This window comes from Protopterus annectens, chromosome 6.part0 (assembly GCF_019279795.1).
Source record: "Protopterus annectens isolate FY-2018-M chromosome 6.part0, PAN1.0, whole genome shotgun sequence".
NCBI lineage: Eukaryota > Metazoa > Chordata > Ceratodontiformes > Protopteridae > Protopterus > Protopterus annectens.
Window position 1 is genome coordinate 384,171,914 of NC_056737.1, and position 25,870 is coordinate 384,197,783.

The following is a 25,870-nucleotide window of genomic DNA, read 5'->3' on the forward strand; positions in this document are numbered from 1 at the left end:
AGCTTGCAGTCATCTGCAAACTTAGTCAGCCATAAACCTTCAGCATTCGCTTCCATTTCAGCGAAGTAGATGCCAAAAAGGAGCGGGGCCAGTACCAAGCCCTGGAGGACTTTGCTAGTGACTGTACTTTTGGTGGAGGTGGCCTCAGTTATTATGATCTCCTGGGTCCTATCAGTGAGCCAGTTGGTTATCCAGCAGGTGATAAAAGGGTTTATACCTAAATTAGTGAGCTTGTCTATAATGCCTGAGTGGGGTATTGTATCAAAAGCCTTTGCCAAGTTGAGGGAAGCTGTGTCTTACCTTCATCATTTGCAGTGGTGACCCCCTCAAAAAAAGTATACCAGATTTAATAGGCATGACCGTCTTTTAACAAAGCGAAAGTGATGGGTCAAGCATTTGCAGGTTGCCTATGTCCTCATTTATCATGTCCATGATGATTCTTTTCATGACCTTACATATGAAGCTGGTAAGACTTGTAGGTCTGTAATTACCTGGATCAGTGGTTGGACCTCAGTTGTGCTGGGGAATGACTGTAGCCATCTTTCATTCCTTGGGCACAAAACCCGACTGAAGGCTTCAGTTGAAAAGTGATTCAAGTGACCCAGAGATGTCATTTTTCATGCTGTTTATTAAATGTCCTGGGATGTTATCTTGGATGTTAGACAGCTTCTCTTTTCCCTGTAAGAATGTTATGCCTGTTGCCAAACAAAATGTCCTCCTTACCTGGTTTATATACTACCAGCAGTTACACATATGCTCTACAAAGTAAGAGAGACATCCAATATAACCGAAAAGTAATGAACTTCCACTTCAGTTTTCTCCTTTGTGATAGTGGTTTGAGATGACACTTGTTAAAAAAATGTATGGTTCAGGTTGGACAGAAGTTTATCTTTAATTGATTGATGTTGATTGCAGTGTTGATACTGAGCTATCCATATTATGCAGTGTAGGACTGATTATATAGTTTTTTTGAAACAAAAAAAATGCTGTGTCTTTGCATGTGTCTGAAGTAGCCACAATGTTTAGCATTTTTTTAGCAGATTAAGAATTTAATAGATGAAGAAGAGCTATTTTTGGTTTATTAAACTTCACAGTGTGTTTAGCTGTTCAGTGCTTTTGATCTCAAACCATGCCTAACCTGATAATTATGTGTTTACAGGCATGATTTTAATTGGTGTTGATGAAGAAACTGGCCCTCAGGTATATAAATGTGACCCTGCTGGCTATTACTGTGGGTTTAAGGCTACTGCTGCAGGGGTAAAACAGACAGAAGCAACAAGCTTTTTGGAGAAGAAAGTGAAGAAGAAACTTGACTGGACATATGAACAAACCATAGAGGTATGAGAGTGAATCTAAAATTATTGTAGTACCCAGTAAAAGTAATTTCCTGTTGTCAAGGTGTGCATTTTAGACTAAAATTTGCCTTTCAGTGATTAGCATCTACTTTAAGGAGGAGCTTCAAAACATTTAGTTTAGCAGTAATGTATTTATTTATTTTGCCTTTTTATACAGTTTGCCATCTTGTTATCCATGATGATGTAAACATGTTGACAATGCTGCTATGCCTGCATTTTATAATTTTGATATTGTGATACTTGGTTTGTGACCTGAACAACATTTTGGAGTTCTCATGCAGTGATCTGAATCACAGGGTGTTTTGTGGGGTGGAGCCAGAGTACATTGGCCTTGTTGGCAAATTGTTAATGTGTGGACAGAAAGAAAACTAATAAGTAAAGACAGGCAGTGAGAGTGTATTACTTGAATGTCTTGACATTGTTTTCATAATTTCTCCTGGAACATCAAAATATCAGCGGGTGTTATGATATTAAATATTTAATTTTCAGACCACCACTGAATACATTTCCTTTTCATCTTAGTTTTCCTTCTGTTCCACTGTGACTTGCTTTCCATAGTGCATCCCATAGTTGGAGAATCAGATTTTGACAACAGGCTCATGGTCTAGTGGCCATTCAGAAGCTTGATAACAGTTACTCCATGTTGGAACATATTAGCACCTATATTAAATGCTTCTTAAAATTAAAAAGGGAGCCATGGCATTCAGAGCTAAATCATGGTCAAATGGGCAGGAGCGGCCTTAGGTCAACTGGTGCCCTAGGCAATTGGGCTCCACAGTGCCCCTACCACACCACCCAGTGCCCCCATCCTGGTCTACCTGCACCAAATAAATACTGGAAAAGTGCCCGTACTAGAGCAACGCCCTAGGCAAATGGGGCTCTGGGTAGGGAAATGGACTAAGCCCCCACCAGCATTTCTTGTATCCCATTACTCCCCCCACTCTCCCATTTACCATAAACACTGCTCAAAATTGTCAGCGTGCATACTATTTTTCCATTTACTTTTGAAATGAAGGCAAAGATATGAATTTAATTTAAAATGTTTAATTTAAATATCATGAATTTAAAACAGGTCAAATGGTATAGTGGTACATTGCTCTGACTATAGTGTACAGGGTCCTGGGTTTGAGACTTGGCAGTGCTGAATATTTATGCCCTAGGGCAGATAGCCTAGTATGAACCTATGAACCTATAACCTCAGCACTGAAATAAATAGGACATGCTGGAGGGACAGATTCATAACCCAGAGGCTCCCTTCACTCTGGAATAAAATCCCTGTCCAGGTTAGGCAGAGTCCCTCATTGACTCTCTTCAAGAGGAATCTTGATGAGTGGATGGGAGATCGTAGGTTTACCCTGGGTATCACTTCTGTGTCACTGTTAGACAGAGGCACAGTATACTAACCTCAAAAAAGGGCATAGCAAAATAAATTTAAAATGGGTGGCGAAAGCCAAACACATTCTATCTAGGCTTATAAATGCCCTAGGGCAGATAGCCTAGTATGAACCTATGAACCATTGTTCACCAGGTTAGTCCAGCTAGGCGAGTAACGTCTTTTCAGGGCGACCCTTCGTGTTATTTATACTACTAGGGGAAATATGGCCAGGGGATTCGAGAATTTCCCCCTACTCTTTTCAGTGGCACAGGTGGATGTAAAAGATTTCACAGCACCTACCATTAATGTAGGCAGACAGATTGGGCTTCAGTTTAACATCTCATCCAAAGATGGTACACACAGGAGTTCAGCAGTTCAATTAAAATTAAATGTTGTGGCAGCCCCCCCCCCCTTCCCCAGTCAGCAGGTCCTAGGCAGCTGCCTAGGTCACCTAGTGCTGGATCCAGCTCAGCATACATTATTTAATGGTGGAAGCCCATTCTAAAGTTGCTCAGACAGTTTGGTAAAATGTTGTGTTTAAAGTTTTTTTTTTTTTTAGTGGCAGGATTGAGAAAGAGAGCAGTATTGTGTGTTGGCCCCCTCCATTTGTATGTTCAAAGCACATGATTTTGTCAGAGAACTCTTGTCAAAATTAGTTATGAATAAAAAGGGGTAGTAGGGTCCGGCCATCTCTGCATAAGCTTAAATAATATAATAAGCCCACTGTTGACAGTTGCAGAAACCACAGATTAAATGACTTGCTGATCTACATGCATCTCAGTGTAACCGCCCAAGGAAAACGTCACCGTGCCATACTACATCTGTTTTACAAGGGCTAGCTGTTTCATCAGTAATTAAGAATCGGTCCTAAGACTACTGTTTTAAAGGTGCTAGCTACATTATCATTAGTAACCAGGAATCTGCCTCAAGTCGTACTGTTAATTCAGAACTGCCTCTTACAAATCAGTTCCTCAGCCCAACCCACACTAACTGCCAGTGGGTCATGACTCTGTAAACTGAGTACTTGTCTGTATTATAGAAAATTATGATTGAGTCCTTGTTTGTAAACCGTTTTTTACATTTTTGAAAAGTGAGTATCAGGAATTCAACTTGAGACTCTCAAGTTGAGAGTCAGGTGAAGCTTGGGGTGAATCTTGAAATCCAGTCTGAGAACATATAACTTCTTGTTTATGATTAGTGAGACCCAGTCATAATTAATTTCAACCCCCCCCCCCCCAACCCTTATACTGCCAATTACAGAGAGATGGAAAGAAGTGTATGGGATAGGCTTGCTACCTGTCTGGTTTATTTTCGGACTATCTAGAAATCAGAATAATTCTCCATTAGTCCGGAAAACACTATACAAACTCCGGTATTCTGTTTAGAAGTGTGGACAGAGTATCGAAGGTTTTAAAAAACAAACACTATATTTTTTTTAACAAAAAGCATCACTGAAGATATGCAGTGGAGTCAGAGATACTTTGCAACAGCCATAGCTGGCGTTGGGCACCAGCGGAACCTGCTGCAGCTGTGAGCCCCCGATTATCTCCCCTGTGAATGAGGGCCCCCATGCAGCAGCTGCGGGTTTCTCCGTTTCCTGTGTTCATTCCTTGGCACCTCACAGTGGACATCCGCATGGCTGTGTGACATCACTGTACAACTGCAAACTTTTTCTGCTTTTTTGATTTGTTGGCAAGCAAGACTCAGTCAGGTCCACTTCTGTGAAGCAAGGGACCTGATTGGCTACAATGCCCAGGAAGTAAGGTGTCATAGGTAGGTACTAGCCTATTGGCCCTAGGGCCCATACAAGCTTAGCCAAAAAATGTACCATGGCTTTCGCCACCCAAGAAAATTATTTTCCTGTGCCCCTGTCGAGCAGAGCCACAGAAGTGATCCCCGGGGTGAATTTCCCATTTCCCATCCAATCATCAAGATTTTTCTTGAAGTGTGCTAAACAGGAGCTCTGTTTGACATAGATAGGTAGTATGTTCCAGAGTATGGGAAGTCTCTGGGACAGTAATCTATCCCTCCAGCATGTTCTGTTTACTGTGGTGACAAGGTTAAGGTCCCTAGAGCGTGTAGCTCGGAGGGATTGGGATTTCTTTAAGTGGAGCATGTCCAACAGCTCTGGGTTTGACATAGCTTTGTATGTTAGGCAGAGATGGCCCCTGAGTAGGCGATATGCGATGGAGTAAAGCTGTAGTTTTTTGAGACGGTCTGCATAGGGCATATGTTTGAGGCCAGTAATCCTTTTTGTGAGGTATTTCTGTGGTCTTTCCAGTTGTTGTAGATGTCTTGTGAGGTACATACCAAAAGGGGCGTTGTACTCTATAATGGGTCTAATGAGTGATGAGTAGAGGGGAACAATGACCTCTTTTTTTCTGGATGAGAATCCTTTTGTGATGAGATGAGCCACATAGAAGGATTTCCTGACCACTGTGGCAATGTGATTATCAAAGGAGAGACTACTGTCCACCTGTGTCCCAAGGTCTCTTATCACATTTTCGGCATTAAGTAGACTACTAGCTATGTGGTAGTTCATGGGTACAGAGTTTTTACCAAAGGGGATGACAATACACTTTTTGGCATTGAGCTTCAGGCCATGGCTTTGACACCAGGTATCGGTCTCACTGAGGCCCTTTTGTAGTTTGTCCACATCGTTAGGAGTTTCGATTATGGCTCCTAGTTTGCAGTCATCTGCAAACTTTGTTAGCCAAAGACCTTCTGTGTTGGCCTGCACTTCAGAGAAGTAGATACCAAACAGGAGAGGACCCGGGACTGAACCCTATGGTACTCCACTTGTCACTGGTCTGATGTCGGATTTGGAATCCGCTACTTTCACAGTGTGGGTTCTGTCCGTGAGCCAGTTGGCAACCCATCTTGTGACATAGGGATTTATACCTAGTTTAGTGAGCTTATCTATAATTCCAGAGTGGGGGATGGTGTCGAAAGCCTTGGCGAGATCTAGATAAGCTGTGTGAACCATTTTACCCTGATCTATGGCTTTGGTGACTGCTTCAAAGAAGTCAATCAGGTTTAGGAGACATGATCTGCCTTTTACACATCAAAACTGTGTAGGGTCCAGAGTTTGGAGATTACCAATGTCTTTGTGTATGCGTTCCATGATGATATGTTCCATGGCCTTGCAGACCAGGCTCGTCAGGCTAATGGGGCGGTAGTTCCCGGGGTCCGTCGTGGCTCCCCCTTTGTAGAGTGGGATAACTGTCGCGGTGCGCCATTCAGTGGGTACAAAGCCTGAGGTGAGGCTATGATTGAACATGGTACTTGGGTAGGGTGCCAGTTCATTCTGTAGTTCGTGTAGAACGCAGCCTGGGATATTGTCAGGTCCCATAGATGCTGTGTTCTTGGCTTTGGAGAGTGTGTTGTTTACCTGTGCAGCCGTGATTATAGGAACTTTGCATTCTTCAGGTATAGAGATTGGCCCTCTAGGGAGTGAGATGGGGGTAAAGTTAGCACTGAACCTATCTACTAGGATGTTGGCAATATCAGTTGGTTCTGTATATTTAGTGCCATTATGCTCTAACTCAGAGCAGATCTGAGTGTTCCCATTTGGATTCTTGACATAGCTATAGAATGCTTTGTGGTTGTCTTTAGAGTCAGTGGCAATTTTGTTTTCGTAACTAGCTTTGGAGGATTTTATGAGGGACTCAGCTTCTTACTGAAGTTGATCAGGGAGTTCCTCCAGTCATGGGATTTTACTCTTTTTTGCAACAGTTTCTTTCTTCTGTTGTAGAGTTTGTTTATGGCAGAGGTCCACCAGATTGGCTTCCTTTTTTTAGAGGATAACATCTTGGTTCTATTAGGGATAGCATGATCCATACACTTGTGTAAGTGCTTATAAAGTGCATTTGTGTAGGATTCGGCAGTCATACCTCTATTGTCCGTCTGCATGGGTGTCACGAAGTTTGCCACTTCTGTCTTAAGAAGTGTGAAGTTGGCTTTTGAGAAGTTTTTTACGATGGTTTCCCTAATTGGGGCTGGGGGTGGGATGTGGATGTCTAGGCTGATTAGCTTGTGGTCGGATCTGACCAACGAGGAATTGACCTCTGGTGTGGAACATCGGTTTCCCATGTTGGTAATGACCAGGTCTAGGATATTGCTGCCCCTGGTGGGGGTGTGAATAAGTTGATCCAAGGCATTGGAATTTATGAATTCTAGAAAACGTTGAGCAAAAGAGTTGGTACATGAGTAGTTTTCCCAGTTAATGGTGGGGTAGTTGATATCACCCATTATTAGGGTGTTGGGTTGTACCCTAATACTTTCCAGTGTATCAAGAAATGAGGAGTGTGAATCCTGGGGCATGGTGGGGGGGTCTGTAGCAAGCTACAATTTGGATGGCGGTCTTGCCCAGAGTTAGTTGCACTTGGATAATCTCGATGCATTATGCTGTGCAACTAGCCTGAGGTGTAGATATCCTTAATGAATATGGACACTCCACCTTTAGTGCTTCTTTCTGGGTTAGGTGGCGAAAGGTGTGGTATGAATTGAAGCCTGGTAATGCAGGGGTGCTCTCTGGAGCTTTGAACCAGGTCTCTGTCACTGCACAGATGTCAATGTTCTCCATTTTAAGGAGTGCCTCGAGTGAGTGCATTTTGAGGTTTAGACTTCTAGCATTGAGTAGCATTACCCTCAGATTTTGCTTGCTTGTACCTGTTACGGTGGTGAATTTGTCATTTGAACCTTGCCTAAAAAAGGCACTATAGGGGTTGCAAGAGTCTTAGCCAGTATCCGGAATCCTAAGGGCAACAGGTGCAGGCCATCTCTGGCAAAGCATCGTGGACTGTCAATCATGTTGTCCCAGGCAGACAAATACTGGATCCCCTTAGAATGACACCAGAAGCTTAGCCAATTGTTGAAGTCAATCATTTTGTCCTTGTACTGTGATATCATTCTGGGTGGTGGCAGTATGCTACTTAGGGTTAGGGTCATACCTGCCTGGGATACAAGATCGGAGAGCTCCTCCATGTCTCTTTTCATGTAGTCCAGGGAGGTACGTCTCAGGTCATTCACAACAACATGGACAATGACAGCGTCATATTTGTACTTATTGTGGAGTGACCTGAGTGCATGCGTTATGTGGCGGATCCTGGCAGTTGACAGGCAGCTGACAGTAACTTTCTCCTTGTTTGGTGTAGTGAGTGGAACATCAGTGTGCCTGACTATAGAGTCACCTATGACTAGAGTGTTGGGTACGTTGTTATGCCTTATGGGCTGTGGTTGAGTGGCACACTGAGTTTGTGGGCTGTGTGTCATTTGGGTTGTGTTGGGGTGTGGAGTTTGCTTGCATTTATGCTTTGGATGTCCCTGATGCTTGGGCAGGTTTTTATTGAGAGCCTCTGCGAATGTAGGTGTGTGTTTTGTGTTTCTATGTGTGTGTTTTGGTGGTGTAGGTTTTGAGGGACTATGTGATGAGTGTGGTGCGGTGCAAGTGTTTACCTTCTCCTCTTGACTGTTTAGTCCAGTCTTGGGTGAAGAGAGCTTTGCTTCCAGTTTGGCTATATAAGTGCATCTCTCACAGGTTGTAGAGTTGTGTGGTAGGAGGAGAGGGTTGTCTGTGTACATGAGGCAATTGCTGCATTGCCCCAAGATGCCCAGATTCATAGGTAGACAGGAGAAATCACTGGGGAGCTGACCCTTAGACATGCCTGGATAAGTGCTTATTTATTAAGTACTAAAAACTGCTTTCCACTAGACAAGTGAGGAAAGTTGAGTGCTGTAGTAATTTGCAGCTTATGTAGTGCTACAATGAGATGTTCTTCATACCACATTGCTGCAGTCCTAACACTTGGGTAGTCCGCTGTCCCAGTCGGCCCGAATACCAAAGTATATGGCTGACGTCGGTCAAGGCGCATTAGTCTGACGTCAGGACGTCAGGGTACAAATGCGCATGACCGACGTCATATCCTCAGTCTTTTTTGCCGCATGGTCCGATGCAGAAGCAGTTTTGCAAGTGCAGGTTGGCGTTCTGAGATTTTCCGAAGTCGGAGTTTCAGACCGAATCCAAGTTGGCTAAGTACCCCGTTGGGGATTATTTTGGTTTTTTCTTGCCTCAGTATTTTACCGGATGTCAGAAAAAGTGAATAACTGTATTTCTTGTGGGAAACAGATACCTCATAGGGATTACCATACCTTGTGTATACCTTGCTTAGGGCCTGAGCACGACGTTGTTGGCTGTCGCTCTTGTGCTAGATTTAACAAACGCACTATAAAGAGAAGATTAGATTGTGCCAGGTTAGTTTTTGGGAAGCGGTGTAATTATAAAATGCCGTCGGACAAAACAGCAAAGCCTAGGCTGGAAGAACTGTCCGTCCCGGACGTCGGTTCTTTAGAGGGCTCGGTGGAGCCAGGGGTTCAGCCAGAAATTTCTTTGGAATCCCAGGGAGAGACTTTATTACTGCAAGATGTGACCTCTCAGGAGGTAGGCCAGGCGGAAGGGGCTTCTCAGGTAGCTGTTCTTCCCTCCCTTCCTAAGGTGTTTAGGTCCTCCCCTGCTGTTTCCAAGGCTTCTCCCAGGGGCAGGCCAGGTTTTGTTTCAGGAGTTACCCCTAGTTCTTCAGGGTCTGTACCTAAGAAGCATATGCTTAAGATGGCAGAAGATTTGATTACAATGATTAGAGGTTCTATGCCCCCTCCTGATAAGAGGCCTAGGGTGGAACCTGAGCTTGGGAGTTTTGAGCAGTGTTCGGATGCTTCTGAGTCTTCGGCTGAAGACTTGCAGGAGTATTCCCCTTACTCTGATGTAGATGATTCTACTCCTTCTGCTTCTCCTCCTGAGGATTTTTCATTTTCAGAGACTCTTCATTCCATGAGGGAGCATTTTAAATGGGAAGGTCAGGATTTCTCTGATTCCAGGAAAAGGCTTAGGGAATTTTTGTTTCTGCCCCAGCATAGGCCTTTAGCTATACCTCCTGTTCTAGATGTGGTAGAGGATGTTTTTGCAGAGGCTTCTCTGAACCCTGACTCTTTGCCTCCTGCTCCAGTTAAACCGGATAGATATTATAGGTTGCCTGAAGCTCATAAGTATCTTTTTAAGAGTCCTAGGGCAGACCCAGAAACTGTCTCACAGGGGCCTAAAGGTGTTAAGGCTTCTGTTGTTAAAAATCCTGTTCCTCCAGATAAAGAGGCTAGGGCTTTGGATAGATGGGGAAAGAAAGTGTATACTTCTTCCACTTTGGCCATGAGAGCTTTGAATTGCCAGTTTCACATGTTGAAATACCAAAATTATCTCCTTTCACAATTAAAGTCTAAGGTAGATGCTTTGGCGGAAGGTATTGAGTGTAAAGAGTTGCAGGATTTAGTTCATGTTTCTGAACAGGTGGGTAAGCATTCTTTGCAATGTGGTTTTGATGCTGTGCAGGCCTCTTCGAGGGTGGCTGCCACTGGTTCGGTTCTTCGCAGGCACGCCTGGTTGAGGGATCAGAATTTAGCTGAGCATGTGAAAACAAGGATTTTAGATGCTCCTTTACAATCTGATGTGTTGTTTGGTTCGCCTGTGGAAGCAGTTCTAAAGAAAATGGAAGACAAGGCTAAGTCTATGCAGACTGTTAAAGATTTTTTGCAGGTTCAGCCTCCGAAGTTTAGTAGAAATTGGCCTACCAAGGGGTGGACATATCCTGCTTATGATTCCCAGTCTAGGGGTAGGTCTAGATGTGGTAGAGGCAGAGCTCAAGGTTCTTTTAGGCCTAGAACAGGGAGTTCACCTGCTCAGTCTTCTGGCGAGGGCAGGGGTCGGTCCTTTCGTAAACAGACACAATGACCTGCCTTTTCAGCTGCCAGAATCTTCTCGTCTGGCAGCACCTTTGGGAGGAAGGTTGGCACTTTTCAAAGAAAACTGGAGTTTAATTACCCAAGACAGATGGGTATTGGATATCATTCACCACGGTTACAGGTTTTATTTCCATACCTTGCCTCCTTTCAAAGGTATGCCAGACGTTCCTCCTCAACAAAGGAAAGAGGCTCACAAGCAAATTTCTCTGTTGCTCCAAATAGGGGCCATTCAGCCGGTTCCTGTGCCAGAAAGGGGCCTAGGATTTTATTCTCGCCTGTTCCTAGTACCAAAAAAGGGGAACACGTGGAGACCAATTTTGGATCTGTCTATCCTCAACACTTATCTGGACATTCCCAAGTTCAAAATGTTGACGTTACAACAGCTTTTACCTCTGCTGGGCAAAGATCACTGGATGGTAACTTTGGATCTCAAGGAAGCTTACCTTCATGTTCCTATCAGACTAATTTGCAGGAAGTATCTGCTTTCGAGCTGGGAATTCTCATTATCAGTTCTCTGCATTGCCCTTTGGCTTATCTACTGCCCAGAGTATTCACAAAGGTTCTGGCTCCAGTGATAGCTTTCTTCAGGCTAAAAGGAATACAAATCTATCCTTATTTGGACGATTGCCTGATTCTGGCTCAAGGAAGGGACGTGCTTCTTCAGCATTTGGAATATGTGATAGCAGTGCTAAGATGCCTAGGGTATTCTGTGAACGAAATAAAGTCCAGTCTAGTACCCTCTCAAGACATGTGCTTTCTGGGTGTGAGACTGAATACAGCAACCCAGATGGCCTTTTAACCCCGGACAAACAAAAGAATCTTTCTCTTTACTTCCATCAACTATCTCATCAGTCCGGGCTGACTGCAAGGACAGTCCTTCAAGCCTTAGGGTTCATGGCATCTTGTATTCTGGTACTTCCCAATGCCAAACTGCATATGAGGAAGCTACAATGGTATCTCAAAATGTATGGACACAGCACTGCCAGGATTTGGACACTGTCATTCAAATAATACCTTGCATTCAAAAGGAATTTTTGTGGTGGGCTCAGGAATGTCACCTAAACAAGGGACTCTCTGTGACCCGCCAGAGGCGAGTCAGATTCTAACGACAGATGCCTCAGACACAGCTTGGGGAGCTCATCTGAATGGAAAGTGGATACAAGACAAGTGGCCTGCCAGACTGCAGCATCTACATATCAACATGAAGGAGATGTTAGCAGTCCAGTTTGCATTACTGGCTTTCAAGGATTTACTTCTTCCAGGGCAGGTGTTGATTCTAACAGACAACACTACTGTCATGTGGTACATCAACAAACAAGGGGAACACATTCTTATCCTCTATGCAGGCAAGCAATGATTTTGTGGGAGACTGCTAAGCTTGCAGCTGAATCTTCAAGCAAGGTTTCTGCCAGGAGCACAGAACTCCTTAGCAGATGTGTTAAGCAGGCAAATCATGGATCCCCACGAGTGGAAACTGGATCTTCATGTATTTCAGACATTGACAGTGTCATGGGGAACTCCAGACATAGATCTGTTCGCTTCTCCACTAAACCACCAGCTGCCAAAGTTTTGCACGAAAAGGTTTCATCACACAGCCTGGAAAGTGGATGCTCTTTCTTTCAGTTGGAAAAATCTTCATGTGTATGCCTTTCCACCTCTGCCTCTCCTCCCAAAGGTACTTCTAAAGGTCAGACAAGACAAGCCAGGGATGATTTTAATAGCTCCAGATTGGCCTCGCCAGCACTGGTACCCATTGCTGAGGAGTCTGGTAAGGAAGCTTCCATGGCCCTTACCTTTGATTCCACACCTATTGTCTCAGAAGGACGGGCATCTGCTCAATGTCAAGCTTCACTCTCTTCATCTAACAGCTTGGCATATTCTGTTTTGAACCATAGCAGGTCTCAGCTTCCTCAACAAGTTTTGAATGTGATTATGGAAGCCAGAAGACCTAGTACAAGGAAAGTGTACGCAGGGAAAATGGAAGAGATTTTTATTTTGGTGTGCAGCAAAGGATTTGGATGTTTCTGAGCCAAATTTGAGTGTGGCTCTTCAATATCTTACTGAGTTATTGGACAAAGGTTTGTCTTTCTCTTACATTAAGATTCATGCTGCAGCAATTTCAGCTCACTATGATTGTGACCCACCATTGTTTTCTCATCCTTTGTTCAAGCAATTTCTTAGAGGGGCAAAGAATATAAGACCCCACGAGAGCTCCTACTCCTGCTTGGGACCTCAATTTTGTGTTGGAGAAACTCACTCTACAACCTTTTGAGCCTGCAGCTACTGCTGAATTGAAATATTTGTCATGGAAGACTGCTTTTTGTTAGCCATTACATCTGCAAGAAGGGTGTCTGAATTGCAGGCCCTTATGGCGGTTGAGCCTTTCCTGATTTTTCATAAGGATAGGGTATCTTTACGTACTAATCCTTCCTTTATGCCTAAAGTGGTTTCTAGTGTGGCTTTAAACCAAACTATTCATTTGCCTACCTTTTATGCAGATCCCCAAAATAAGGGGGAAAAGATTTTGCACACTTTAGATGTACACAGGCAGTTGCGTTATTATTTAAGCAGGACTAAGGATTTTAGGCAGTCTCAGCAGTTGTTTGTTTCTTTTGCTTTGAGTTCTCAGGGCAAGCCTGTGTCAAAACAAACTATTTCTAAGTGGATTGGGTTTTGCATTGCATTTTGTTATTCCCATCATGGCAAGGAGATTCCAGCTGGGATTAGGCCTCATTCCACTAGGGCTACTGCCACTTCAACAGCATTTCTAAGGGGTGGCAACTAAGGATATTTTGGAGGCAGCTACTTGGAGTTCAGTGCATACTTTCTCTAAGCATTACCACCTTCCTCTCTTCTCTAAATCTAGGGCTGGTTTTGCCACGGCTATTTTGCAGGGCATGTTGTCAGCTCCTGCTTCCTTATGATTTGCCAGCCTCCCTTACCTCTGCTTTGGGATTCTACCCAAGTGTTAGGACTGCAGCAATGTGGTATGAAGAACATAGTACAGTTTTGTACCTACCATAAATGTAGATGTTCAAGATCCACATTGCTGCAGTCCAATTTACCCTCCCTCCTTCCCTCTGTGTTTAGGGGTGGTTGTGTGGGTGAGGTTATACTCTTGTAAATTTGTATATATTGTATATATATTTGGTGCAGGAGTGTGTGGTGTTTTTTGGTTTTAGCCTTATCTTTTTAGGGTCTTCTGACATCTGGGGCAAGAAAAGACTGAGGATATGACGTCGGTCATGCGCATTTGTACCCTGACGTCCTGACGTCAGACTAATGCGCCTTGACCGACGTCAGCCATATACTTTGGTATTCGGGCCGACTGGGACAGCGGACTACCCAAGTGTTAGGACTGCAGCAATGTGGATCTTCGAACATCTACATTTATGGTAGGTACAAAACTGTACTTTCTGAACAAGTGCTGAGATCAAAGAAACAGATTTGAGTGCTGAAACTAGAAAACTGGCTAGTTATTAGAAAAAAAACTAAGCTAGAAGGCTTCCCTCCAACATAGAAGGGCTTGGGGGCTAGGAAGCCTACAAATAGTCTATACCACTTAACAGGAAAGGCAGGAAACAAGCTTAATTTTTTTTTTTTTTTTGTTTCCCAGATGCTCTCTTTGTACACAGTAGGAGTGCCTGAAATCAGAATATGATCTCACTGCACTCAGTTGAGTGAGCAAATGAGATGGGCCCAGAAGGAGTATCCAAACACAAATTTACAAGATGGGCGGGCAGTTTCAAGGCCACTAAGATTAACACCAAAACAAAAACAGGGAGTGTGGGTGGGACTAACTGAAGAGCAGAGTCAAAACTTTCCAGTTCAGTTAATATTCCTGCAACACAGTTAAATCAATTTAAATACTGTATTTTTTTAAAAAAAGTGCAGATAAAGGTATTTAAATTCTCTTATACGTCCAGTTGAATACAGGTAGTTCTTAGCTGGCCAAAGTTGAGGTTTTTAAGCAGAAAATATTTCACACTGTACCACTTAAATAGGCAAGGACAGGAAATCAAAGAATGTGGCTACCCCCACACCTGCAATTCCTAGCAAATAATAAAATTCAGCAAGCACTGACTAACTTCCATTTCAGTTAATATTCCTGAAACACAGTTAAATCAATTTAAATACTGTATTTTTTGAAAAAAAGTGCAGATAAAGGTACTTAAATTCTCTTATATGTCCAGTTGAATACAGCTAGTTCTTAGCTGGCCAAAGCTGAGGTTTTTAAGCAGAAAACATTTCACACTGTACCACTTAAATAGGCAAGGGAAATCAAAGAATGTGGCTACCCCCACACCTGCAATTACTGGCAAATAATAAAATTCAGCAAGCACTGACTAACTTTTTTTAAACATATTTGAATTCCAGAGTAGGTTCAACATACCCCTCAACTGCATAGAAGACTCTCTTCAGCCTTGTCCTAGTCCCAGTGAGTGCAAAGCTCAATACTGAGTCCCTTTGTCATGCTCCTGTGCAGTAGAATCAGTAACAGTAAGCAACAAACACAAAACCAGTGCACCAGGTAAAGTCCGGTTCCCATTTCAACAAAGCAAATCAAATATATCAAACAGGCTAACGACAAGCACGGCATATGAAGGAAAACATTTATTTAATAAAACAATGAAAAGGCTAAAGTAAGCGCTTTCCCGTGGATCAACCACGCTTCATCAGACATATCAAAACGAATACATAGCCTACTTTTAAATTTGCATCATCCAATCCTAACTGAATATTAATTAAACAATCAGTTAAACTAACTACACGCCCTGTTATCATATAGGAAGGTTCGAATGTGTAATGACCAAATTCCAAAACCACAGAATGAAGAATGTAGTAGACAAATGCAGCAAATCCAGCATTTAACCTGTAAAAAAACTTTAAACTGGTCATATAAATGCATCAAACTATATAAAAACATATGTAAATACCTGGCGTGTACTGGCTCCTAGACTCACACGTGTACAACAAAGCTAAAACTCATGAGAAAACACTCGAGTAAAACTATTGGCTAGGCGAGCAGTACGCTGCATATTCTAGCTTAGCACAGTATAACTTATAAAAGTTTAAGATGCTAGAACGAAACAAAAATATATAATATAAAAATATGATCAACATAGGGCAGCAGAAGGGAATACGGGAGCCCAAGGAATGTGTGTGTGTGTGTGTGTGTGGGGGGGGGGGGGGGCAGTAGGCACTGCTTAGGGCACCATTTCACCTAAGTCCAGCCCTGTATATTATATAGAGTTGTAATGTATCATTGCTACAAGAAAATGCCAGTAACTGTGACTGTCCTTCTGTGAAATGAGTCAGCATAGTGTGGTACCCAGGCCTGTCATAATGTAAGAGCACTGTAATACAGTTCAGGCTATGTATACTACCTCTAAAACACTATAGCATTAAATAAAAGGTTGTTTAGGAGGGGTGGCAGTAACAGGGTGATACTTAGACTGGAATTGCCCAAGGGGCCCCCAACTTGGCATTTGCTGGGGCCCCAAAATGCTAACAGCGAACCAGACAACAGCAAAAAAAAGTACACAGATTAGGTGCTTAAAAATGTACTAAAAGTGACGTTCCGCCCTAATGACATGCGTATTAACATCATAAAATGGGTGTAGATGTGAGTGGAGATGGGCTGAGCCTGGGAGGAGTTACAGGTAGTGCAGGGGGCATGGCTTCAGTCCAGTTTTCTGCATCACAAGAGGTGGCAACCCTAGTATGGGGCAGTCAAATGTTTTACAGCTTTGAAAGCTGTAACACACTTGGTGCCCTACAAGTCTTTGTAGTACATGGAGCTTTCACTGTTCCAGTGTAGTAGAAGATGGAGAGAAAAAAGACAAAGGAGTACCAAGTGTTTTAGAACTTTGACACATTTAATGCTGCAGCACAGGCGAGAAGTGTAGTGTATCTGATTCTGTAACAGCTTTAAAAAGCTGTAGCACACATCATACTGCTACAAACAAAAAAGAAGTGTGGCAGGCCAAAGTGTATTATTACAGCTGTTAAAGGTAGTAGTGTCCTGATGTTCTGTGGTTTTAGCTGTTTATGCTGTAGCTAGTACGAAATAACTATACTAGTGCATAACCGTATGGAAAGGTGCTGATCAAACTTTAAATACCTGTCTTATATCAAAAATATACTTAACTGGCTTGCTTGTTGTCTTCCTAGATTTGGAGAATAATAACAGTGTTCCATTTATTACATTACACTTAGAGAAAATTCATTGATACATAAAAACAAATAATGAAGGCAATACCACGCAATGCAGTCTTATGCCTATGTAACATGTATTTCTAAAAAACGGAAAACTTCTCATGACTCCCTGAATGATGTAGAAACTACAGATTACTCAATCTCTGCATTTGAGCCCTTTACATGCTGTGTTAGTTGGCTCTTCAACTATACCAATTTAACTCACTTGTGTGATTTCTCTGGTTCACGTTTCCATAGTTTCCTTGCAAGTCTTTAAAGGAAAGTAGATTGTTATATATTTGGATAAAACATTTCAGAACTGCAACTTTCTTAAACATTCCCCCACTAGATCTAGAAACTGAGCTGTTTTTCATTTCTTTTTTTACTGGACTTTACAAAGTAATAATTTTCAAAAGAACACTAATTTTTCACCAGCCTTCAAACCCTTGCCAGGATTCAGTGAAAGTGATAGAATTTGCCTCAAGTATGAGCATCAGAAAAACGAGCCAATTATGTAAACACTGATCCAGGAATAAAAAATCTGTGGCTCCTTTCTCTTCTTATTTGCCTTAAATGCATCAGTTCCGTTTACAAACTTCTACATAAAAGCCAGTCTGTTCATTCCTGTTGTTTTCTGGAATGCCAGGAATGTAGGTTTTTTTTGTTTGTTTCATTATGGTCAGTCTTATTAGTATGTTTCTGTCTCTTTTAGCATTTCTAGATGAGTCCACAGTACGTGCTTTAATTTTTTTTTTAAAAAAAACTTATTCTCTTCTGGCAGCAGTTCTCTAATCTAGAATGACTGCTAACTTCAACTTCAGCATCTCTTTCCTTTACCAAGACTGTATAGTTATCCATTTAATACCAACTTTTTCAGATGCTAATATTAGTTACTCCCAAGACATCTTTTCTGTTAGTGTTCTTCATTATCCAGATCAACTAGAAAGCCACTGCTTTCTCTTCCTCTGCCATATTTTCGTCCAAAGACTGTGGTGTTTTTTTTTTTAAACATACATAATACAACTGACTCCTTTATTTTTTCTTCACGAGCTTTCAATTGGAATTCCATTAATCTACTATGAGATTAGGTTCTCGGTGTGTTTTAATTGAAAGTACTCCAGAACTACACATAATTATATAGATGATTGGGAAATGACAAAGGAACATGTTTAAACTCTACCATATCATCACTCAAGTCTACTTTATTCCTTTGACTGCTTAGTAGTTCTTACTCCAGTTGCTCAGTTTCATCCCTTTGCAGTAGTCTTCCCTACATCCATTAGTGAAGGTAGTTGATTCCATACATTTGTCCATTCTCCCTTGAACATTACTCCCTTTATTTCCTCCTGCCTTCTTATGTTACATTTCTTCTTTATATCCACCTTGACTTTTGACATCACACAGTATTTTTCTACTTGTTTTACATCCGACCTTCCCTCTTTTTCCTTATACTAAAAATGCTGAAGAATCCTCTTCCGTCTGCATTTGGTAAGTGCATATTCCCAGTTCCCCATGTTTTACTTGGATGTTCATCGTGCATACAGCTGCAGTCATAACAGATGGGTTTTCCTGCCGTCAGGCGGGTCCTCGGTTGGCCGAATTCCAAAGTCTAGGTCCGGCGTCGGTTGTCATTGCTTCTTCCCTGACGTCAGAGTGACAGGGGTATAAAAGAACCAGCCGACACCATTTTCTTCAGTCTTTCTTGCCGCGTGGTGCCCGAAGCAGAAGCAATTCAAAAGTGCCGGTCGGCCAGTTCCTGAGATTACGAATATTTTTCAACCGAAGACTTCTTGAAAGCTAAGTACCCCATTGGGGCAACTTTTCTTGCCTCAGACCGATGTCAGACAAAGTTAATAATTGCATTTCATGTGGGAAGCAAATACTGCATAAGGATTTCCATTCCCTCTGTATACCTTGCTTAGACCCAGACCACGACGTCTCGGCCTGTCGTTTTTGTGCTACATTCAACAGACGCACTATTAAGCGTCGGGCGGAGTTCGCCCAACACTATTTTGGCAAAAAGTTTAATTACAACATGTCGTCGGATACTCCGACTCCAATTTTGAGTAAACGGCGTAAAGATAAGGACCGACATATGAGGTCCGCGACTTCTACCGACACCACGCTAAAGCTGACTACATGTGCTCCGGTTCTCAGCGAGGCGCTTACGCAGCCCCTGACTACCGATGACACTTCATTAGCGGTGTCTTCTATGCCTGAGGTCGCAGGCTGTTCGGCCCACACCCCGACTACAGATACCAAAGCCACTCTTGGCGGGGAAACTCAGAGTTCAGACAGGCCTGCCACCTCTCAAGGTGTCTTCAGGCCTTCGTCTTCTTTTTCCATTAAGGCTTACACTAAATCTAAAGCAGCCATGCATTCTAAAAGACAAGCTGCACAGGGCCCCTCTCAAGGCCCCATGCCTAAAAAGCAGATGCTCAAAATGGCTGAAGATTTGATTACTCTTATCTGGGGTTCTCAACCCCCCTCGGACAAAAGGCCCAGAGTGGAGGAAGAATACCTTTCCTCGGACCAGGCCTCTATTACTTCAGAACATTCTGAGGACCAGGAACATTCTTACTCCCCTTTCGAAGATTCTGATGCAGAGGAGTCCATTCCCTCTGTCTCCCCCCCCCGAGGATTACTCTTTTGGGGAAACATTGCATGCCTTGAGGGAACACTTCCACTGGGAAGGCCAAGAGTACTCAGACTCCAAGAAAAGGCTCAGGGATTTCCTCTTGCTCCCTCAGCACAGGCCTCTGGCTATACCTCCTGTCTTAGACATACTAGATGATGTGTATTCAGAGGCCAGCCTTAACCCAGATTCTTTACCTCCAGCTCCAGTCAAGCCTGACAGGTATTACCGGGTTCCTGATTCACACCAATTCCTATACAAAAGCCATGCGGCTGACCCAGAAACTATTTCACAGGGTCCCAAGGGAATTAAGGCCTCTACTGCCAATAATCCATTACCTTCAGAGAGAGATTCCAGAGCTTTAGAAAGGTGGGGGGAAAAGGTATACACCTCGGCCACCTTAACCATGAGGGCATTAAACTGTCAGTTCCATATGTTAAAGTTTCAACAGTTTTTGTTATCTCAGTTGAAAAGCAAAATGTCACAACCTGAACAACCAGACTTGAATGAGTTGCAGGATTTGTTGCATAGTGCAGAGCAAGTGGGTAAACATACCTTGCAATGTGGTTTTGATGCTTTAGAGACCTCTTGTAGAGCTGCTGTTACAGGATCAGTCATACGTAGACATGCTTGGCTCAAAGAGCAAACCTTACCAGATCATGTCAAAGCTAAATTACTAGATGCACCTCTTCAAAAAGATGTATTGTTTGGTGTTAAAGCTGATGAGGTATTAAAGAAAATGGAGGAAAAGGCAAAATCAATGCAAACAGTGAAAGATTTCCTACAGGTACAACCCCCACGCTTCAGTAGGAATTGACCTTCAAAAAATTGGTCCTTTCCAGCCACAGACAGACCTCAAAGAGGTAGATACAGGCGCCCGAGGGGTAGAGGGCAATCTCAAGGGTCATTTAGAGGCAGACAATGGCAAACACCTACACCAAGAGGGGGTGAGGATAGTTCACAGCCATTCAGAAAGCAGACCCAATGACTTTCCCCTTTGCATGCCAAGCAAGGCTCAAATGGCAGCACCTTTAGGCGGAAAACTGGCATTATTTTCGAAAAATTGGCATATTGTCACAAAAGACAAATGGATCCTGGACATTATAGACAGAGGCTACAGATTCCACTTTCACACCCTTCCAAAAATGAGAGGCATGCCAAACCTGCCACATAATCAAAGGGCAGAGGCACAAAAACAAATTTCAGATCTCATGGACATGAAAGCTATTCAAGAGGTACCTGCACAAGAACAGGGTCAAGGTTTTTATTCCAGACTATTCCTGGTACCAAGGAAGGGCAAACATTGGAGACCTATTTTGGACCTATCCATCCTAAACACATATTTACTCCTACCAAAGTTCAAGATGCTCACATTACAGCAGCTTCTTCCCATGCTGGGCAAGGAGTCTTGGCTGGTAACATTGGACCTCAAGGAGGCATACCTGCATGTCCCAATCAGACAAGATTGCAGAAGATACCTCAGATTTCTTGCAGGTTCATCCCATTATCAATTCTCTGCATTGCCCTTTGGCTTATCTACTGCGCCCAGAGTGTTCAAGAAATGCTTGGCATCAGTAATTGCCTTCTGCAGACTTCAAGGGATACAAATATACCCATATTTGGACGACTGCCTGATCCAAGCGGACAGCAAACACACTCTTCTGAAACACCTGGCATTTGTAATAATGTTGTTGAAATCTCTGGGGTACACAGTCAACAAAAAGAAGTCAAGACTAATACCCTCTCAAACAATAATTTTCCTGGGTGCCAGCTTGGATACAAACACCCAGATGGCCTACCTCACACCAGAGAAACAAGGGCATTTAACTCGGTACTTCAGAAAATTGGCAACCTTCACCAGGCTGACTGCAAGGAAAATCCTGCAGGCTCTGGGATTCATGGCATCTTGCATCCTGCTAATCCCATGTGGAAAGCTGCATATGAGGAAACTTCAATGGTACCTAAAAAACTTATGGTCTCAACACAGCAACAGTTTGGAAACAGTCATACCACTGATTCCATGTTTTCAAAAGGAATTTCTGTGGTGGGCTCAAGCATGCCAAAGAAATATAGGTCTCCCATTCTGCAAGCTTCAAGCAAATCAAGTCATCACAACAGACGCCTCGGACTACGCCTGGGGGGCGCAGATGACAGATCGGTGCATTCAGGGCAAATGGTCACAAAAAGAAAAGCACCTACACATCAATCAAAAGGAAATGCTAGCAGTAATAAATGCTATTATGGCTTTCAAAGACTTACTGCATCCAGGCCAGCTATTGATAAGGACAGACAACACCACAGTGATGTGGTACATAAACAAACAGGGAGGAACCCATTCATACCCCCTGTGCAGACTAGCCATGTCCCTTTGGAACACGGCTCTGGAATTGCAAATCCAACTTCAAGCACAATTCCTGCCAGGGAAGGAAAACACACTGGCAGACAACCTGAGCAGAAATATGACAGATCCACACGAATGGAAGTTGCATCCTCAAGTTTTTACAATGATAATTCAAGCATGAGGAAGGCCAGACATAGATCTCTTTGCCACCCACAGAAATTACCAATTGACAAAATTCTGCTCAAGGACCTTTCATCCACAGGCCTGGAAAGTGGACGCACTCTCTTTCATTTGGACAACAATGACGGTTTATGCCTTTCCACCTCTTCCACTGCTGGCCAAAGTTCTATTAAAAGCCAGAGCAGACAGACCAAAGATGATTCTCATTGCTCCAGACTGGCCAAGACAACACTGGTACCCACTCCTGAGGAGCCTGACGCATTCCCCACCATGGATCCTGCCTCTAATGCCTCTTCTACTGACTCAGCACAACTTCAAAACTCTTCACAGTCAACTGAAAACACTCAATCTAGCCACATGGAGGATTCCTTAAATTCACAGCAGACCCTACTCTCCAAGGAGGTGCAGGATGTCATTTTGGAGGCCAGAAGGCCTTCTACTAGAAAAGCCTACTCTACAAAATGGAAACGGTTTTGTGCCTGGAATCAGAAAAAGGATCAAAATCCTGGAATACTGAATTTACCTCAAATATTACAGTACCTAGCCGAGCTGCTAAGCAGTGGACTTTCATTCTCCTCCATCAAAATCCATGCCTCAGCCATTTCGGCAGAGTACAACACTGATCCTCCTTTATTCTCTCACCCTCTCTTGAGGCAGTTCCTCAGATGGGCTAAGAATATAAAACCCCCAAGGAAACAACCAGTACCTGCTTGGGACCTCAATTTCATTCTAGAAAAACTAACCCTGCTTCCTTTTGAGCCAGCTGCTTCAACAGATCTGCAGTATTTGTCATAGAAAACAGCCTTCCTTCTAGCTATCACCTCAGCACACAGGGTTTCGGAACTACAAGCCCTCATGGCTGTGCAGCCTTTCATCATTTTCCATCGGGACAGAGTTTCCTTACGAACCAATCCTTCATTTATGCCAAAGGTAGTATCCAGGGTAGCCTTGAATCAGGCTATCCACTTACCTACCGTTCACCCTAATCCACAAAACAAAGGGGAGAGACTACTACATTCCTTGGACATTCACAGACAGCTCCGTTATTATTTGGACAGAACAAAGCCTTTCAGAAAATCAGAGCAACTCTTTGTGTCCTATGCTGCAGGTGCTCAAGAGAACCCTATTTCCAAACAGACAATCTCAAAATGGATAGCCCACTGCATACGCTTTTGTTACTCTTTTCATGGTAAAACTGTACCTACAGGCATCAGATATCACTCCACAAGGGCCACAGCTACCTCTTGCAGGGCATCCTGGCTCCTCCTAGTTCCACTTGGTGCCTACCACCCCTTTATTAGCTTTGGGATTCTACCCATCTGTTATGACTGCAGCTGTATGCACGATGAACATAGTACAGTTTTGTACCTACCATAAATGTAGATGTTCGAGTGCTAATACAGCTGCAGTCCAGGTTTCCCTCCCTCCTTCCCCTCTTGGGACAGGCCTAATGGCTAACACCTCCTCATACAACCTCATTGGGGTATTCTTTTATGGTGTATTTGCTTGCAACTACTGTTTTTTGATTATATTGCATTTGCATCATTACATAAATTTATGGTTAGCCTTCCTTCTGGGGGCACCTGACATTTGGGGCAAGAAAAACTGAAGAAAATGGCGTCGGCTGGTTCTTTTATACCCCTGTCGCTCTGATGTCAGGGAAGAAGCGACGACAACCGACGCCGGACCTAGACTTTGGAATTCGGCCGACAGAGGACCCGCCTGACGGCAGGAAAACCCATCTGTTATGACTGCAGCTATATTAGCACTTGAACATCTACATTTATGGTAGGTACAAAACTGTAATTTTCTCTTGCCATATGATTAATCTGCCATTGTTACTTCTACCTTGATTTGCTTTGTTGATAAACATTTCTTACACTCCACAAGCGCACAAATGCTCCTTTTTGTCCTCCCCTTACATGACCTACTTCTGTTTTCATTATAGTGCCTCCTCTTTGGGCTAGATTCAATAAAGTATGCATCAAAATCAAAACGCCAGCACCAAAGATGAGCTGAAATGAATTTATTATTGAAACAAGTGAACTAGACCGGTTTCAGGATATAGCTTTCTTCAGTAGTATAGAAAAGAACCATGGCAAAAGCCAATAATTTATACACATGTTCCAATGAAAACAATATCACTTCCTGTCTTAGGAAAAATTCAAGTTGTTAACAAAAGATTAAAATATAATCAATAAATGACTAATAAATGACTGATGGTAACTCAAAACTCAAACAAGCTACAAAGAATATATGGTATAGTTTTGAAAATGGAAAACTTACAATTTATCATTTAATCCTGGGGGAAAAAGACCCCCTAGTTTTATGATCCATTTTCTTTCTTTATTGTTGAGTATATCGTGCCATCCTGTTTTGAATGATCGATTGCCAGTGATGTGATCAATAATAATAAATGAGAATTTGGCCGTGGGATGATTAATTGTATGTCTGTACAAAGCATTGGTCATACGTGCATTTCTGATATCACCTAAGTGTTCAGACATTCTGATCCTGAACTGTCTAGATGTCTGGCCTACATAAAAGGCTTGGCAAGTGCAGGTAGCAAGGTAGACTACCCAGTCCGTACTGCATTTGCCAAATCCGTATATGTTGTATAATTGTCCAGTGATGTCCTTCATGGATGCATCTGCAGTCATAACAACTGGGTTGTCCTGTCGTCAGGCAGCCCTTCAGTCGGCCGGATTCCAAAGTCCGGGTCCGGCTTCGGCTGATGTCGCACTCCACCCGACGTCATCTCTGTTGGTCTTCGGGTATAAAAGCATCAGCCGACGCCATTTTCCTCAGTCTTTCTTGCGCGTGGCCAAGCAGAAGCTGTTCGCAAGTGCTGGTCGGTCGGATCCAGAGATTACTTCTACCGAATACTACTTGAAGACTTCTAAAGCTAAGTACCCCGTTGGGGACTCTTTCTTGCCTCAGCCGATGTCAGAAAAAGTTAACAATTGTTTAACCTGTGGGAAACAAATACCTCATAAAGATTTCCACTCTTACTGTCTGCCTTGTTTAGGCCCAGCCCACGACGTAGCAGCCTGTTCGGCCTGTGCTTCTTTCAACCGACGAACGCTTAGGCGTCGGTCGGAGTTTGCAGAACAGTTTTTCGGTTCTGATTTTGCGTACATTATGCCATCTGATCCTCCGACTACCCAATCTACCAAAAAACGCAAAGGTAAAGACCGACACTCGCGGTCCGCGGTTTCGGCCGAAACCATGGTTAAGCAAACCGCGAGTGTCTCGGTTTCGGCCGAAACCGAGAAAACTGATCTAAGTACAGCTGAACCTATTCCTACAACTGAGGCCCCTGCTACAACTCTTGAATCGACCTCAGAAATTTTACCCACTACGGTGGTTGACTTATCAGACACCATCCCCTTGGATGTCTCTACCCCAGCACGTGGTGCTGCTAGGCCTCCAGCAGCCATGTCCTTTAAGGCCTTCGCCAGGGCTAAAGCAGCCAAGACTACTAAAACAGTGCCTGTTAAACCCCCCACATCCAGGCCCTCTTCTAGTTCCCAAATGCTTACTTTGGCAGAAGATTTAATTTCTTTAATCAGAGGATCTCAATCCCACCCAGATAGGGCCTCTCAGCCCCCAGAGAAGAGACCTAGGGCAGAGCCCCCTGAGCCAGTGTCTTCTGATGAATCTGCTGATGAATCAGACATAACTGACCAGCCAGAGGCTCCCTTCTCCAATTTTGAAGATTCTGATGCTGAAGAATCCATTCCAGCTGCTTCCCCACCAGAAGAATTCTCCTTTGGGGAAACCTTGCATGCCATGCGAGAACAGTTCCAATGGCAGCAACAGGATTTTTCAGACTCCAGAAAAAGACTTAGGACCTTTCTGCACCTCCCACAGCACAGGCCCTTAGCTATACCTCCTGTTCTCTCTGTGGTGGATGATGCTTTCAATGATGTTTGCTGGCTCCAGATTCTTTACCCCAGCCCCTGCCAAACCAGACAGATTTTACAGGGTGCCAGATA

The 25,870-nt window shown here is 43.3% G+C and overlaps 1 protein-coding gene across 1 annotated transcript in view; it reads left to right on the top strand.

Annotated features, from left to right (window-relative positions):
• PSMA6 (proteasome 20S subunit alpha 6) overlaps positions 1 to 25,870 on the top strand; it is a 502,474-nt gene that overhangs the window by 331,977 nt on the left and 144,627 nt on the right. The window contains exon 5 of the mRNA XM_044074125.1: positions 1,160 to 1,338. Within this exon, the coding sequence (XP_043930060.1) occupies positions 1,160 to 1,338 (179 nt within the window). The remainder of the gene's footprint in view (positions 1 to 1,159; positions 1,339 to 25,870) is intronic.